Genomic DNA, 14,241 nt, shown 5'->3' with positions numbered 1-14,241 from the left:
CGGCTGGTGCTGCTGGCCGGGTGCTGGGCGCTGGGCGCTGCGCTGCGGGGTGAGTGCGTGAGCTGCGGGCTGCTGCTGCCCGGCCTTGTGTCGCGGGGAAGCTGTCATGAAAATGGCTTTGTTTCTGCCTGCGTGACTTCCCGTTCTAGTGCAGAGAGTCAGTGCAGTGCTTGCAGCGAAGGGTTAACTTAAAGGAGCCGCTTTGCAGATTGGAGCCGTTGCTTTCCCAAGAGAGACACTGAAAACGTGACTCACAATGTCTTGAGCTTATGACCAGAAAAACGCAGACCCGTAGGGGTGCTGATCGCAGTCACTGACTCTATTGCACCCTGTCTCCAGTATGCAGAGGGGCTTTCTGGCAAATAATTCGTGCTGTCCTGTTCTCATACTGTTTTTCTTCGATTTTAGTGTTTGTAAAGGATGAAAACATGGTGCAGCTGCCTGGAGGGAGGTTCCAGATGGGATCCGGTTCCGCGGAGAAGATGAATGAAGAGGGGCCTGTCAGGGAGGTGATGGTGAAGCCATTCTCTGTTGACAAATACCCTGTGACGAACAGGGACTTCAGGTAAGAGTGGAGGTTTGCATCTGCTCGGCTTGCAGGCTCTCAGCAGCCCCGGCAGCCATGGGGAGGGTGCAGGGGGTGTTGGTGCTGGGTCTTACGGGGCTGGCTTCTGGTGCCTGAAAATTTGGCTGCTGCTGGCACTGTCTTTAGAACCAAAAACTGTGTCTGTTAGTAATAAATCACCTCTGTGGGTGCAAGCTGAAGCATCCTGCCCATGAAGCTTGCAGACCTGCTTCCTTTCCCCCCACTTTCTCTTCCCCTCCCTTACTCGCAGGGCTCTGAACTGCTCCTGGTTTCAGGTTCCTATAGGGTAAATAGGTACCTGTAAATACGGGACTGCTCCTCTCTATTTTATAGGAGCCCTTTTATGGCAGCATTAAAATATACATGGGGAAAATGCTTTTATTTGCCTGGAAGAACCCATGTTGGTTACAAAGAGTCGTCATTTCCATGCACCAGCAACACACAGTAATGACAATTATTGCGACTTAGGCAATGGGGAAGCAAACGGGACAGAAGCAGGGTGTAGATTATTCAGCAGCATGTGATATTTGCTGCATTTCGGGGATATTTAACTAACAGTGGCTCTTGCCTTTAGTGGCTTTAAGGGTTTATTGTTCTGTGCAGTTGCTTTATTTTATGGAAGACCAGGGTGCAGGATGAATTTACCTGTGTGAATAGCATAAAACTTGACTATCAGATCCATGGACAAATCAAACTATTTTATCTCTTAAATCTGTACCAAATCGAGTGGAGCCGTGCTGGGGAGGGGCTGGGACTCTCTGCACACGGGGTGTCTGTAGCTTGTGTATGTTTTGCCTTGCTCTGAACTTGTTGCGTGTGCAGATCGCTGTATTTGGTGGTGCAGCTCTTGAAGAATGCCTGAGCATGTTGTATTTATGCCAGGGAGTTTGTTAGAGAAAAGAAATACAAAACAGAAGCGGAAGTATTTGGCTGGAGCTTTGTCTTTGAGGATTTCGTATCCGAAGAGCTGAAAAAAAAAGTCACCCAAAAACTGGAGGTAAATCTAAATCCCAAGGCGATGAGTTTCGGCAGTGCTGATGGAGATGGCATTTCTCATCACACTCCTGTCTGACCTCTCTGTTTTAAATAAAAACTGAAAAAAAAAGAGAGGACACCCTTTCTGGCATTGCTTTCCTGCTGGGTACAGCTGCCTCTCAGTGCAGTCAGGCCCTTCTCTGGGTTTTTTTAGTCTTGGGTTGTTTTGCTCTCAGCAGTGTTGATTTGGGTTGATTTGTGCTGCTTCTGTTTCCACCTCTGCAGATTCTGTCCGACTGCACTCAGGAGATGGTCCAGTGAGCTCGGGGACAGCAAAGCACCTTTCAAAGTACTTTATTAATCAAGTCTGAAAACAGAAAAGCGAAGCAGTGTGGGCTTCTTGATCTGTTTTCACTTTTAAAAGAAGGCACTTTTGCTCTGATGGAAAGCAATGTCAAAATGCCCATGATAACCCAGCTCAACCATTTCTAGACTAACAAGCTCCTGTCTTCACACATGCTACTTCGAGACGGGGGTAGTCTTGCCCATTAAGACCAGTTCAGTTTTAATCTGGTGCCATTTCTTTTCCCAGTCTGCACCTTGGTGGCTGCCCATCGAGAAGGCTTTTTGGCGACAGGTGAGTGAAAGCACGGTGTGGTGAGTCCTCACCATGCTGGGAACGTGTTAGCATGTGTTGGACCTTAGTAGGAGGTTTCCTGCCTTCACCCGTTCTGTCCTTTATTCCCCTTTTAGTTGAAAAGTTTATAAAATCAAGTAAAATCTGTTGGATGCTGTTCTTCCTAGCCCTCAGGTCCTGGCTCCAGCATAAAAGACAGGCTGGATTACCCGGTGCTGCACGTGAGCTGGAATGACGCGCAGGCGTTCTGCACCTGGAAAGGGAAGAGGCTCCCAGCAGAGGAGGAGTGGGAATTTGCTGCCAGGGGAGGACTGGAGCGTATGTACCTCTTTTGGCCTGGGAGTTGAAATAGTAGTAATAATAATAATAATATCAGAAGTGGCTTATCTGTGGTCTTAACGTATTTTCACTCACCATTAGAAGGACATCGAGATCCTCGAGTGTGTTCAGAGAAGGGCAACCAGGCTGGGGAAGGGGCTGGAGGGCAAATCCTCTGAGGAGCAGCTGAGGGAGCTGGGGGTATTGAGCCTGGAGAAGAGGAGGCTGAGGGGAGCCCTTCTCCCCACCTCCCCTGCCCTGCCAGGAGGGTGCAGAGAGGTGGGCAATGGTCTCTTCAGCCAGGGGACAGGAGATGGGACAAGGGGCAATGGCCTCAAGCTGTGGCAGGGCAGGGTCAGCTCAGCTGGGAGGGAAAAGTTCTTCCCTGGCAGAGTTGTGGGGCTGTGGCACAGGCTGCCCAGGGAGGGGTCTGAGTCACCATCCCTGGGTGTGTTTAACAGACAGGTAGATGAGGTGCTCAGGGATATGGTTTAGCACAGGACAGGAATGGTTGGGCTCGATCTTAAAGGTCTTTTCCAACCTAGGGATGCTGTGATTCCTAAACAAAGCATTTCTGCCACCTGAAAATACCTTTTCTTGGGCTTGGGGCAATGGGAGACCCACCTGTCCCCAACCAGTGATGGTGACATAAAGCCACTGAGATCACTGAGGGGACCGTGGGACTCCCTGGTGCCATCGATGGCTTGTGAATGGGACGCTGTTGCTGATTCCCTCTCCTCACCAACTTGGCAGCACCTGCAGGGATTAGAGTAACTGTCCCCATTGACGTAAGTGCTCTTGCTGTCCCAAGCAGAACAGAGAAGGACAGTCAATAAAGCCTGGTTAAAAATAGGGAACTGCAGAGGCTGGACTCACACGGGGGTAATGGTGTCTCTTCCTCTTTGGCAGAAAGGGTGTATCCCTGGGGAAACAAGTTTCTTGTGAACCGTACAAATCTGTGGCAGGTAAGATCTTTAAAAATCATCCCATCACACTGAGCAGCTCTGCTGACGTTTAACACAGCGTGTGTGTGGCTGCCAGAGCAGGCTGCGTGGTCCCGGAAAGCAATGCAGACTTACCAGCAAGATACCAAAATCAGCTCCTGGTGGGCTGTCCCTCAGAGGGAGCAAACTCAGCCCAGCTTTCCTGGGAAACTGGGATTCTGGTGCTTCCAAAAATTCATACAGAACCAAAAATTGATTTTTAAATTTGCCTGAAAAGGAGGTTGTCTTGGGAGAACTTTGGCTGGTCGAGGTCTATCTCCTTCCTTGGTCAGAAGTGCTGCATAGAGTTCATTTGTGATGGAGTAATTTCCATTACTCTAGTGTAACACAGTCCTGTGAAGAGCAGGACTTGATGCCATCTCCACAGTGGGACCTTTCTTGGGGGGATCTTTGTTCCTACAGGGCAATTTCCCAAGGGTCGACACGGCAGAAGACGGTTATCATGGCGTCTCACCAGTGGCAGCGTTCCCTCCTCAGAACAACTACGGTACGGAGCAGGCATCCCCACCCTGTTTTTGGGGATGGTCTCTGCTCTCTCATACCCATTCAATGCTAATTATAAAATACTGTAATTGTAGCCAGGTCTCAGATATGACATAGGGTCACGTCAGCATCTTGATAGAGTAACTGAGCCCAGCAGAAGGGAGTCGGGTGACGTGCACCCAGTGCACTTCAGTGCACCAACCCTTCCCCTGCTTTTCATTAGCAGTCGGTTACTTGGCACTTCAGTGTGATTTACTGGAACCCCACATGTGTTGTTCTGAGGGCAGGGGAGGCTGTGCCTTCACCCAGGTGGGGAACAGCATGACACGTTTAAATGAGAGATTTATTGAAGGCTGAGCTGTAAACAGGGACCAGTTTGCAATACAGTGAAGAGGTGCTGGTTCCCAGTCTCACCATTCAGCCACATTCTTGCAGTGATGCTTTGAACATTGCAGCTCACAGACTCACAGAATAGTTGGGGAAGGAAGGGATCTCCAGAGCCCATGGGGTCCAACCCCCTGCCAAAGCAGGGTCCCCAGGACAGGGCACACAGGGCGGTGTCCAGACAGGGCTGGAATCTCTCCAGAGAAGGAGACTTCACACCCCCTGGGCAGCCTGTCCCAAGGCTCTGTCACCCATTCCCATATACTGAAGTGCTTTCTCAGCCCTTGCAAACGTGCTCTCACAATCCTGATGCAAAACCCTCTGCCTCTCAGGACTCTATGACCTGCTGGGCAACACCTGGGAGTGGACCGCGTCCGAGTACCTGACTCCAGGGCTCTCGGCGAGGCAGCGCGCTCAGAACATGCGGGTCCTGAGAGGAGCCTCGTGGATTGACACAGCAGATGGGTCTGCAAATCATAAAGCTCGTGTTACTACCAGGTAGGTCGGGGCAGTGCCCAGGCACTGTATCGCGGTGGTTTCTTCGGGCTTGGTTTTATTTGGAAGGGGAAATGATTTTTTATAGTACATCTGTTTGCCCCCACTCATTTATTCTGAGCGGCAGTTAGGAAAGTTTACTATAACCACTGCTAAGCATTCCCCTGTACAAATACATTCCTCATTGCTTCTCAAGTAACATCCATTTTCCATCAAGTATTTAAATTCTTTTATTGAAATGATTCAATGGAAGTGGAAGCTGTTTCTAGTCTGTTACAGAGGGTCATGTCAAAGGATGTAAACACTAAGTAGGCAGGATCCCTAACTTTGGGTGTCTCTCCCCTGGTCAGAATGGGGAACACGCCAGACTCAGCCTCTGACAACCTCAGCTTCCGCTGCGCTGCTGACATCCCGCACGTCACAGCCGAGAAGAGCCGGACCAAACCCGAGCTCTGAAGAGGTTGCATGGGCACACCTGAAGGAATTTTCTCCTGTGGAGACGAGCATCAACCCCCAGCAGTCATCCTCATCCAGACAGTTTAAGTAACTAAGAATAAATACTTTCAGCTGGAACCCGTTTCTGCCCTGGGGGGTCTGGTCAGGAGCAGTGACTGGGTGTTTTGTCTGATGTCCCCTAGGCGTAGGAGATGGCACAGCTCTCCTTCCAGTGTCTCTCTTAAATATGCAGAGGGGTGTGGGGATGGAGACTGGGCCAGGGCTGCGCTGTCTGGAGGTCAGAGCGGGTGGACATCTACAGTCTGAGGCTGCCTTGAGGGGCATCTGCGGGGGGGAAACCATGTGGGCACATTCCTGGAAGAGGGCCTTGTGCATCAGTCCCTCCCTTCTTGGGAAATCCAGCTTCGTGCCAGGCTCCAAGCCTTTCCAGAAGGGACACAAGGTGCCTTCATTGACCCTTAAATGGTGACAAAACCACACGTCGTGTCATTTCTAAGTGCACAGATGAGACAGACCAGTGACCCACCTCTCCCAGGTGTAACTGACAGCGTAAAGGCTGCAAATCAGCCGTGTTCCACCTCTGCCACCAACACCCCGAGCACACCTGTGGGCAAGAACACCCTCCATGCACCTCCCATCCCCAGAGGGCTGAGCCTTCCCCAAGCAGATCTGCGCAGATCTCTTCGAGGCAGTTTATCCAAGCCCTTCCCTTACAGCAGGACATATCCCAGGGACAAACGGTGGCTGTCTGATGGTTTTGCATTTGCACCTGATCTGAGGCAAACATACCTCTAAAAAAAAACACCAAGCAAAAGAAGTCTCGGGGTGGTTTTCAAAGATTTTACTCGCTTAACTGAGCAAAGTCATTGGCTGAGGCAGCGGCGATCAGAACAGCCCTTCCTCGGCTGCCAGGGTCAGCAAAATGGCCTTGCAGGTGTTCTCAAAGAGGGCAGCTCTGTTCTGCGCCTCCCCCTTCTTCACCCAGTGCCGGTAGGTCCTGAAGGCGCAGGCGTCGATCAGCTTGCGGATGGGCTTCAGGGCGTACGGGTCCCGCACCACCAGCTCCCGGGTGACCGACTTGACCAGCCGGTACTGGTAGTAAATACGGACTGACGCCAGGACGGTCAGACAGATCACCTGCAGCACAGGGGGAACAGCATGGAATTTGTGGCCAGTCCCACAACACGTCCCAGCTATCCTTGTGGAGCTGGGAGGAAGCCCCGCTCCCAGCACAGGTATTTAGTCCTGTGTGAGCAGTACAGGCTCTGTCCACATGCTCCCTTAATGTCAAAACTGCACATGGGTTCTAAAGGTGTCTCCTAACGCCACTTTGGGACTCTGAGCTGGCCCCATGGCTACAGGGAAGGGAAAGGTTTCCTGTGTTTCACCAGCTTTTGCATCACTTGCTGCCCCCATGTGATGTCAGGCTCATCCAGTCCCCCACAGAAAGTGATTTTTTTTTTTTTTCAATGGTTTCCAGGCTTTTCTCTTACTTAATCATCTTCTGTGAAAAGGCCCTTAGGAAGTACCAGACAGTAAGTAAAACAATGCTTGGAGAAAGATCTCCACCCAGGCTGCCACATCTTGCCAAAGCCTAGTTCCATCAGCCTTCTTGAGCTCCCAGTTTCTCCCAGCTCAGGTGGGAAATCCATCCCATCACTCAGCTCCTGCAGGTCCTGGGCTCAGGGTCGGGGTGCTGCAGCACTCCTGTACCCAACCTCACCTTGAACTTCCGGAAGGGGCTGAAGTGCCGCACCTCCTCCACGTCATACTGCTGGAAGAAGGGATGGGCCAGCGCCTCGCCTGCCGTGTACCGCTGCCGTGGATCCACCACCAGGAACCGGGAGATCTGCATGAGGGCCCCAAATCAACCTGGCGTGTCCCAGGTGTCTGCAAACCTCCCTCCAAAGGTCTTCCCATCCCCGAGTGCCTACCAGGTCCTTGACGGTGTCCGAGCGGTCATCCCACTCTGGGGAACCAAACTGGTAGTCCCCATTCATGATCATCCGCAGCATCAGCATCTGCTTGCGGTGCCAGAAGGGAGGCGAGCCGGCCAGCAAGGTGTACATGATCACCCCAGTGCTCCACCTGTGGGCAGCCCAGCGGGACCCTCCAGCTTCAGGCAGCACCCCAGGGGCACTCTGTTGGATCTGTGCCCCTGGGGTGGCTCAGTGCCTGCCCCCCATGCAAGGCATGCTGAGCTTTGCCACCCTGGAAATCTAGGAGACTGCTGCTCTACGTGGAGTGTGATGAGGGAGGCTGAGCTGGCTGGGGCTCGTTAGCCCTGATGGTTAATAAGGAGCAGGAGCTGCCCTGCTGCTGCTGCTCTGGAGGGGTTTGGAGTTGTTTCTTTCCTGGGTGTTGCAGGAGCAAGCTGTGAGTTGGAGGCATTTGCCTTAATTTTTCTTGGGTTTTTTGGGGGGTGGAGAGGATGTGGGAGGGTGGGATATGGTGGTGTTGGTGAGGCTGGATGCTCTGGGCCTGTCTGAGTTCAGGCCGTGGTGTGTCCTGGTGTGGGACTTGGTGTGTATAGTTAAAGAGGGCTGGGATGGCTTGGTGTGGCTCAGGTGGGTGGCTGCAGCTCTGAGTGCTGCAGACCTCAGACTAAAGGTACTGGAGATGGTGGCAAAGTCCTTGCAGGGCTCAGCCTGGCCTCTGATGGGCTTTCCTGAGCTGCCTGCTCTCTTGGAGCCTGTGCTGGACTCCTGTGTTCCTATGGGGTGTGTTTAAAAAGCCTCATGTCTTGGAGCCTGGCCCTGAGGTGATTTTTTTATGAATGGAACGTGATGCATTCCCTCCTCCCTGACAGGGTAAAGCAAGGAGATGGCCTTTTCCTTGGGCTGCTTCTGTGCTGGGTCACCAGGACAGCCCCTTGTGGCCCTGAAGGCATCTTCCAGCCCAAACACTCAAACCGGTGCCTATCAGCACAGCTCCTGCTGTGCCTCCAACCACACGTGTTTGGGGGTGAGGTAGGAAGGCAGACATCTCACTCACATATCGACCTCCTTCCCGTAGCCTTGGTGCTCGTCATCCATGGAGCACTGCAGGATCTCAGGGGCCAGGTAGCCAGGTGTGCCGCAGATCTCTGCAAAGATGGGGCAGAGCATCCCCCTGAGCCACGTGGGAGGGTCTGTGCCATCCCCACCCACCCCTGAGCAGTCCATGAGGGGGTCTGGATCCCAGGTGGGATTTCTGTGGCAATGGTGCTCGCAGGGAGTTCAGTGTGACCCGTGTGTATCCTGCTGGTGACTTCTCTTGGTGGATTGTAATGGCTAAAATGTGATGAAGATAGCAGTGGGGGGTAAGGGGGATGCTTCTTGTTGGGTATGTGCAGTTGGGGAAAAAGTTTAATGTTGGGTAGTAAATGGATGGTGTAATGTGGAGCAACCGCAGGAAAACAACGGGAAGGATCAGGATGCTTTTCCTAAGGGGCAGCAACTTCCCCATGGCACAGAGTGGGGCAGAGGCCAGGCCACAGGCAGAACTGGGCGTGTGTGCAAGCAGGAGGGGCAGCCCCAAGCTGACAGGCACAAATCAGCCCCTGCAGCAGCGAGATTGGCCCCAGGGAGACACCGGGGCTTCCCTGTGGGCTCCGCAGCACTGGGGTGGCCACAGGTCACCTGCACCGTCCCCACCTCACCATCCTCCTACCTTTGAGCTTCTCGTTCTCGCGCAGCTGGCAGGAGAAGCCGAAGTCCGTCAGCTTAATGTTCATGTCGTCATCCAGGAGGATGTTCTCCGGCTTCAGGTCCCGGTGCACAATGTTGATGGAGTGGAGGTACTGGATCACTTCCAGCAGCGCACGCATGATCTTCCTGGGGATGGGTGACAGCACCTCCTCTAGCCTGCACCCCACTGGCGCCACGCTCCCGGGGACAGGGACAAGGAACCACACAGCTCGGCCCCTGGGTGCGGGGACACAGCCCACCCAGGGTGCAGTTTGGCCCGTGGGTGCCGTGCTGTCTGCAAGATCATCCTTCGAACCCCCGATCTGCTTTTGCAATATGATTTTTCAGCCATTTGCCTCTGGCCTTACCTGGTTTCCTTCTCACTCAAGGTGACTTTTTCAGTAAGGTAGTCGAAGAGCTCCCCTCTCTTCATCCTGTGCACGGGAGGGACAATGGAGGCAAGCAGCAGCCGAGCTGTGGCAGCACGCCAGCCCCAAGCCCTTGGGGAGGATCACCTGGGCATCACTGCCCCTAACAGCCCCCACTGCACAAAATGACAAGCCAACTTATGGATAAAAAGGGGTAAAAATGACCATATGTTGCTGCAAAACATCAGGTGAGAGGAGGAAAGGCTGTCCCTGGAGAGGGCAGGTTTGGATGGGACAGGGCCAGGGCTCTCCCAATGTCATCCCCCTCCGCTGATGTCCATCGCGCTGCCCCGGCACCAGGAGTTGCAGCGTCATACGCTCCCCCCAGTCCTGCTGGGCATATAAATAACCCGCAGGGACACATGCCGGCTCCCACCAAAGGTTATGGGGAAACCTGAGCAGTGCCGAGCTGCTGACGGAGGGAAAACGCTGCCAGCAGCGAGGCTGTTGGGGGAGAGGAAAGGGAAAGGGCTGGGGGAGATGGCAGCGCTGGGGTGACAGCCAAGCTGGTACTTACAGGTCAAACACCAAGAAGAAGAAGGTGCTGGATTCGTAGCTGTCCTTCAGCTGGACTGCAATAAAAGATGGGGGCTGTGAGCACAGTGCGTTCCTGTCCATGAACACACTAAAGATCAGCTGATCTAACTAAAGCTGAGCTGATCTTCATCAGTGTTTCGCCTGGGAGACAACCTGGGCAGCGTCAGCACCCCTGGTGTGTGTGTAGGCAGAGCAAACGATGCTCTGAGCAAGGTGCCCTGCATTGCATTAGCACCATCACAGATCTGACCCTCCAGGGATTTCACCCTAAAAACCCCTCCTGGGAACACCCTGGAGAACAAACAGGGCAGAAACCCCACTGATGCGCAGAGCTTGACTTACTGACGTTGGGGTGGCCCGAGACCTTCCGGAGAATGTCGATCTCTTTGGTGGTGGCTTCTCGCAGCTCCTGCACCTCCTTGGGGGATATGTTACCTGCCGTGATGTCGATAATCTTCACAGCGTACTCCTGCCGGGTGGTTTTGTGAATGCACCGACGCACAATGCTGCTCACCCCCCTGCCAGGGACAACACAGACAAGATGGGGGTGCCCATTCCTCCCTGTCCACCCCAGGTTCATATTTTCATGTCTGAGTGGGTTTTGCTCTGTTACCCTGTTGGTGGGACTCGAGTTTTTTGGCTGATGGAAAGTGTTTCTTCATGCTAGTTTTACCCCCATTCTACTACAGACCCTGTTTGTATCAGATTCCCAGGGGATGCTGTTCCTGTTGGGTACTGGAGTAGGTTGAATCACTGTTTGCCAAAAACAAGCTTTACCTGCCCAAAATTTCCTTCGGTTCATATTTTTCATAAAACTCCTTGGATGAGTTCCAGTCTGGCAGGTCTTCTTCCTTGGTCATCTCTGGCTCCTGCGTGGCAGCACGCTGTGCTGCTCTGCTGGCAGAAAGGGGCTGCAGAAGAAAGGAGCGAGGATGGATGCATGCTGCACCCAGGGCAGGAGCAGGGACCTGCCCCCTCCCTGATCTCCCTCAGAGGGGAAAGTACTGAGCTGGAAGAGAAGAAGGATCCTGGACCACAGACCAAAGTTGGAAAAGCAAAGCCATGCCCTCGGGCTCCTGTGGAGATCCCATTGAGAAAAGGGGAAATCCCGCTGGAGCTGTGCAGCCTGGCTGTCCCCAGGGACAGGAGGAGCCTGGCTGGGGCCAAATCTGTGGTTGGACTTGATGATCTTAAGGGTCTCTTCCAGCCCAGGTGATTCTATGGTTCTACGGCTTTGGAAGGGGCTGCAGCACCTCAAAATCTTGTCCCTTCCTCCAGAGCCCCTGTGCCCAGCTCACACAGCATTGTCTCTGGCTCCTACCATGAAGCTATGCCTCACTTTTGGTTCCTCCTCTCTGGGAAAGCAATTTAATTGCTTATTTTGCAGCCAGTCCCGAAACATCACCCCATTCTGACACCAACAAAGACCCCCACAAAATGCTGAACTCTGCCTTGCCTCAGTTGTCCTGAGTGTTTTGGCTCAGGAGTGTTTAAAGTGAAAAGGGCTAAGAAGGAAAAGCAAGGTGGTAAGGGCCAGTGAAGCACCTTTGGGTGGGTAAGGGGGCTCTGTGGATCAGGGTGCCTGGGGACAGCCAGCACTGGGGTCAGCCGGGGCTGAGCCAGCCTGAGGACAGCAGCTGAGCGAGCTTCCGCACCCACACGTACAGCTGCCAGCAGCCTCCCGAGCTCCTGAAAGGCTTTTGTCCCTCTTTTTTTTTTTTTTAGTTTGTTTTGGGGCTGTTTTTTTCTTTTCTTTTCTTTTCTTTTTGCCAGTACTTAGACTGTGGGGGGAATAGCCAGTAGTCCTGATCCCCAACTTCCACCAGCATTCCCCGTTAAGCCCTGGGACTTGGATGTCCTCAGCTTGTTCCTGCACCCAGGGTTGCTAAAATCCCAACTGCCCAAGTCCAGCTGCTCTGCAAACTTCCACCACGAGCAAGCAGCTAGTGGGGAAAGCGGCTCTGAGAAGTTTGGGGAGCAAAGCTTTCACTTTGGGTGATGGCTTGCTGGTGGCAGGGGTGGGGAGTAGGTGGGCTGCAGAGCCCCAGCACTGCGGGTTTTCCTTTGCCTTTCTCTCCGGGGTGGCGATAACTCTGCTGGGAGGCAGGTTTGCGTCTCCAAGTATGTTTAAATCTTATTATGAAACCATGTCTGTCCTGACCTGGTTATAAGGAGCGATGTTATGTTTTAGCTGCCTGTCTGCTGCTGCTGGGAGGGATGTCTAACGAGGGCTGGAGCACTTCTAATCACCCATGAGTTTAATTTATAGGACTTTAGCTCTTAGAATTATTGTGAGTAATGGAAAAGCAAGTCAGGGCTGAAAGTATAAATGAGAAGCATGCTGAGCGGATAGGGGAAGGGAAATATCCCTGAGGTGGGGGATAACCAACAACTTCGGGGTGTTGAGGGGTTTTTTAAGCTGAAAAATCAAAGTCCTGGGGTTGGTGGTGTAGGGAAGGGCTGGAGCTTGGGAGCATCCGCGGAGTGATGCCTGGAGAAGCCTGGTGTCTGTAAGGAAAGAGCTCAGGAGTTCGTTTAAACACCCCGATGGTACCTGGGCAACAGGTGCTGAGCAGGATAAGGGATAAACTGGGTTTACTATGGGTTTGGGGGGAAGGGGCTGTGCAGGTTTCTGTCCCGAGCCAGAGACGGAGAAATACTAACGGGACCGGTGCTGGGCATCGCCAGCCGGCGGGTGCCCCCCCAGCCCCCTCCCCCCGGCTGTGAGACGACCTTTCAGTGCTTGCCGGGGTAAATATGCCATAACATGCAGATATGTATTGAGATACATCCCGCAAGCCCACGCTAAAGTCAGCTTTTAGGCCAGCCCGGGCGTGCTTCCTCCCTCCCGCCCCTCGCCTCGCCCCGGCCCCCAGCCCCGCGGCAGCACCCTCGGTCCCCCCCGCCCGCCCCGGGGGTTCTGCTCCGAAACCTCCCGCTTCGGGAGGGCAAGCGAGCCAGGAGCCGATGCTGGGCGCACCGGGGATGTTTCCCCAGGACCTGCAACTAAGGTAAGGGGGGGGGGGGGGGGGGGGGGAACGGGAAGGAAAGAAAAAAAGCCTAAAATCCTCCTGCCTGCAGGCGCTGCGGGGCAGGTAACCCCCCACCGGCTCCGCCGTCCTCCCCGCCCCTTAAGCACCGTCTCCCGAAGCCGGCTGCTTCCCAAACCGGGCTCCGGGCAGAGCGGCTCGCCGCCGGCCTCACCTCGCTGCAGGCAGCCTGGGTCCGCCGCCGGCAATTCAATTCCCGCCCCCGTCCCCGGCGCTGGGGCGGGCGAAGGGCAGAGGCCGGTGGGAGGAGGGTCCGGGCGCTGCGGAGCCGCCGCCGGCCGCTCGCTCAGGGCGGCCCGACGCCGCCCGGCCAAAAATAAAAGCGCGACGCGAGTTGGCAGCCGCGGCCGGCGGGCGGGCATGTCCGGCCGCGGCTCGAAGCGAGGCGCCCCCGGCTGCGGGGGATGGGGGGAGCCCGCGCTGCCCCAGCCCAGCTCCTGCGGAGGGCGCCTGGCGGGGCGCCGGGGCCGCTGGCGTCCGCGCAGCGGAAGAGGCGCGCGGCGGAGCGGCGGTTTGGGAACTTCCTCCGCCAGCCTTAACCCTTCCGTGCGCGGGGCCGGGCCTGGCCCCGGAGCTCAGCCGGCTGCTTGAGTCGCGTCTGAGCCGCTCCGGAGCGAGATGCCGCGGGGGAACCGGGGCTCGCCCGCACCTCCCGACTTTCCCGCGAGGGTCGTCGCTTTCCAACCCCCGCGAGTTGCGAACCGCTTTAGCGGCCGCGCTGCGCTCCCCCCGAAGTCCAAATGCGACCCCCTGCTCGCGGAGCGTTGGGGGATGGCTGCTGCACCAGCCCAGTGCAGGTGTTCCTGGCCCAAACTGGGTTTCTTTCTTTTCACCGGGACACAGAGGCAGGAGCTGCAGCAGCGGGAGCAAGGCTCATCGTGTCACCGGGGAAGGTAGCTATGTCCTTGGCCCCTAGGGCTGAGGTAACCCCAGCTTGAATGCCGATTCTTTTCCCATCCAGGAACTGCAGAGACAGGGGCTCTTGGGAACAGGCAAACACCCAACAGTACAAATGCAGTTGGGGACAAACAGGTAACACTACGAAATAATTTTTGTCAGGAATCCCACGTTTCAGTCAAGATTTTTCTCCCCTTGCCCCGGGGAATACACCTTCCCTCCTCCCACCTTCGCATGGTTCAGTCCAAACCTTCACCCTTAAGAAGGAAAAACCCAGCAAGCTTGTGCTTGTTATTGGGACCCGGGGGGTCTGCAACACCTCA

General features: G+C 54.7%; 2 protein-coding genes across 4 annotated transcripts; one reads left to right on the top strand and one right to left on the bottom strand.

Annotated features, from left to right (window-relative positions):
- Positions 1–2: 2 nt before the first annotated feature.
- On the top strand, positions 3–5,447 carry SUMF2 (sulfatase modifying factor 2). Its single transcript, XM_084272911.1, has 9 exons — positions 3–49; positions 409–565; positions 1,469–1,583; positions 2,154–2,198; positions 2,366–2,516; positions 3,426–3,481; positions 3,923–4,007; positions 4,720–4,885; positions 5,233–5,447. Exons 2-9 carry the CDS (start codon positions 429–431, stop codon positions 5,336–5,338), a joined length of 861 nt encoding a protein of 286 aa, XP_084129037.1. The 5' UTR covers positions 3–49; positions 409–428; the 3' UTR covers positions 5,339–5,447.
- Positions 5,448–6,163: 716 nt separating this feature from the next.
- Positions 6,164–13,415, bottom strand: PHKG1 (phosphorylase kinase catalytic subunit gamma 1). 3 transcript variants are annotated; one of them, XM_084272967.1, is made up of 10 exons: positions 13,176–13,415; positions 10,749–10,882; positions 10,314–10,489; positions 9,952–10,006; positions 9,375–9,440; positions 8,990–9,243; positions 8,333–8,423; positions 7,273–7,426; positions 7,062–7,187; positions 6,164–6,475 (listed from the first exon to the last, which is right to left on the bottom strand). In XM_084272967.1, the coding sequence occupies exons 2-10, from the start codon at positions 10,829–10,831 to the stop codon at positions 6,224–6,226; spliced, it is 1,257 nt and encodes a 418-aa protein (XP_084129093.1). In that variant the 5' UTR covers positions 10,832–10,882; positions 13,176–13,415; the 3' UTR covers positions 6,164–6,223. The 3 variants fall into 3 exon arrangements, with proteins under 3 accessions (XP_084129093.1, XP_084129095.1, XP_084129094.1); XM_084272969.1 differs by having other exon boundaries at positions 8,990–9,153; positions 13,176–13,405; XM_084272968.1 differs by lacking the exon at positions 13,176–13,415 and adding an exon at positions 13,047–13,121.
- Positions 13,416–14,241: the final 826 nt, after the last annotated feature.

Source organism: Gallinula chloropus (assembly GCF_964237585.1).
Source record: "Gallinula chloropus genome assembly, chromosome: 19".
Taxonomy (NCBI): domain Eukaryota; kingdom Metazoa; phylum Chordata; class Aves; order Gruiformes; family Rallidae; genus Gallinula; species Gallinula chloropus.
Note: the sequence above shows the minus strand (reverse complement) of the source record. Positions and strands in the feature narration are given on the sequence as shown.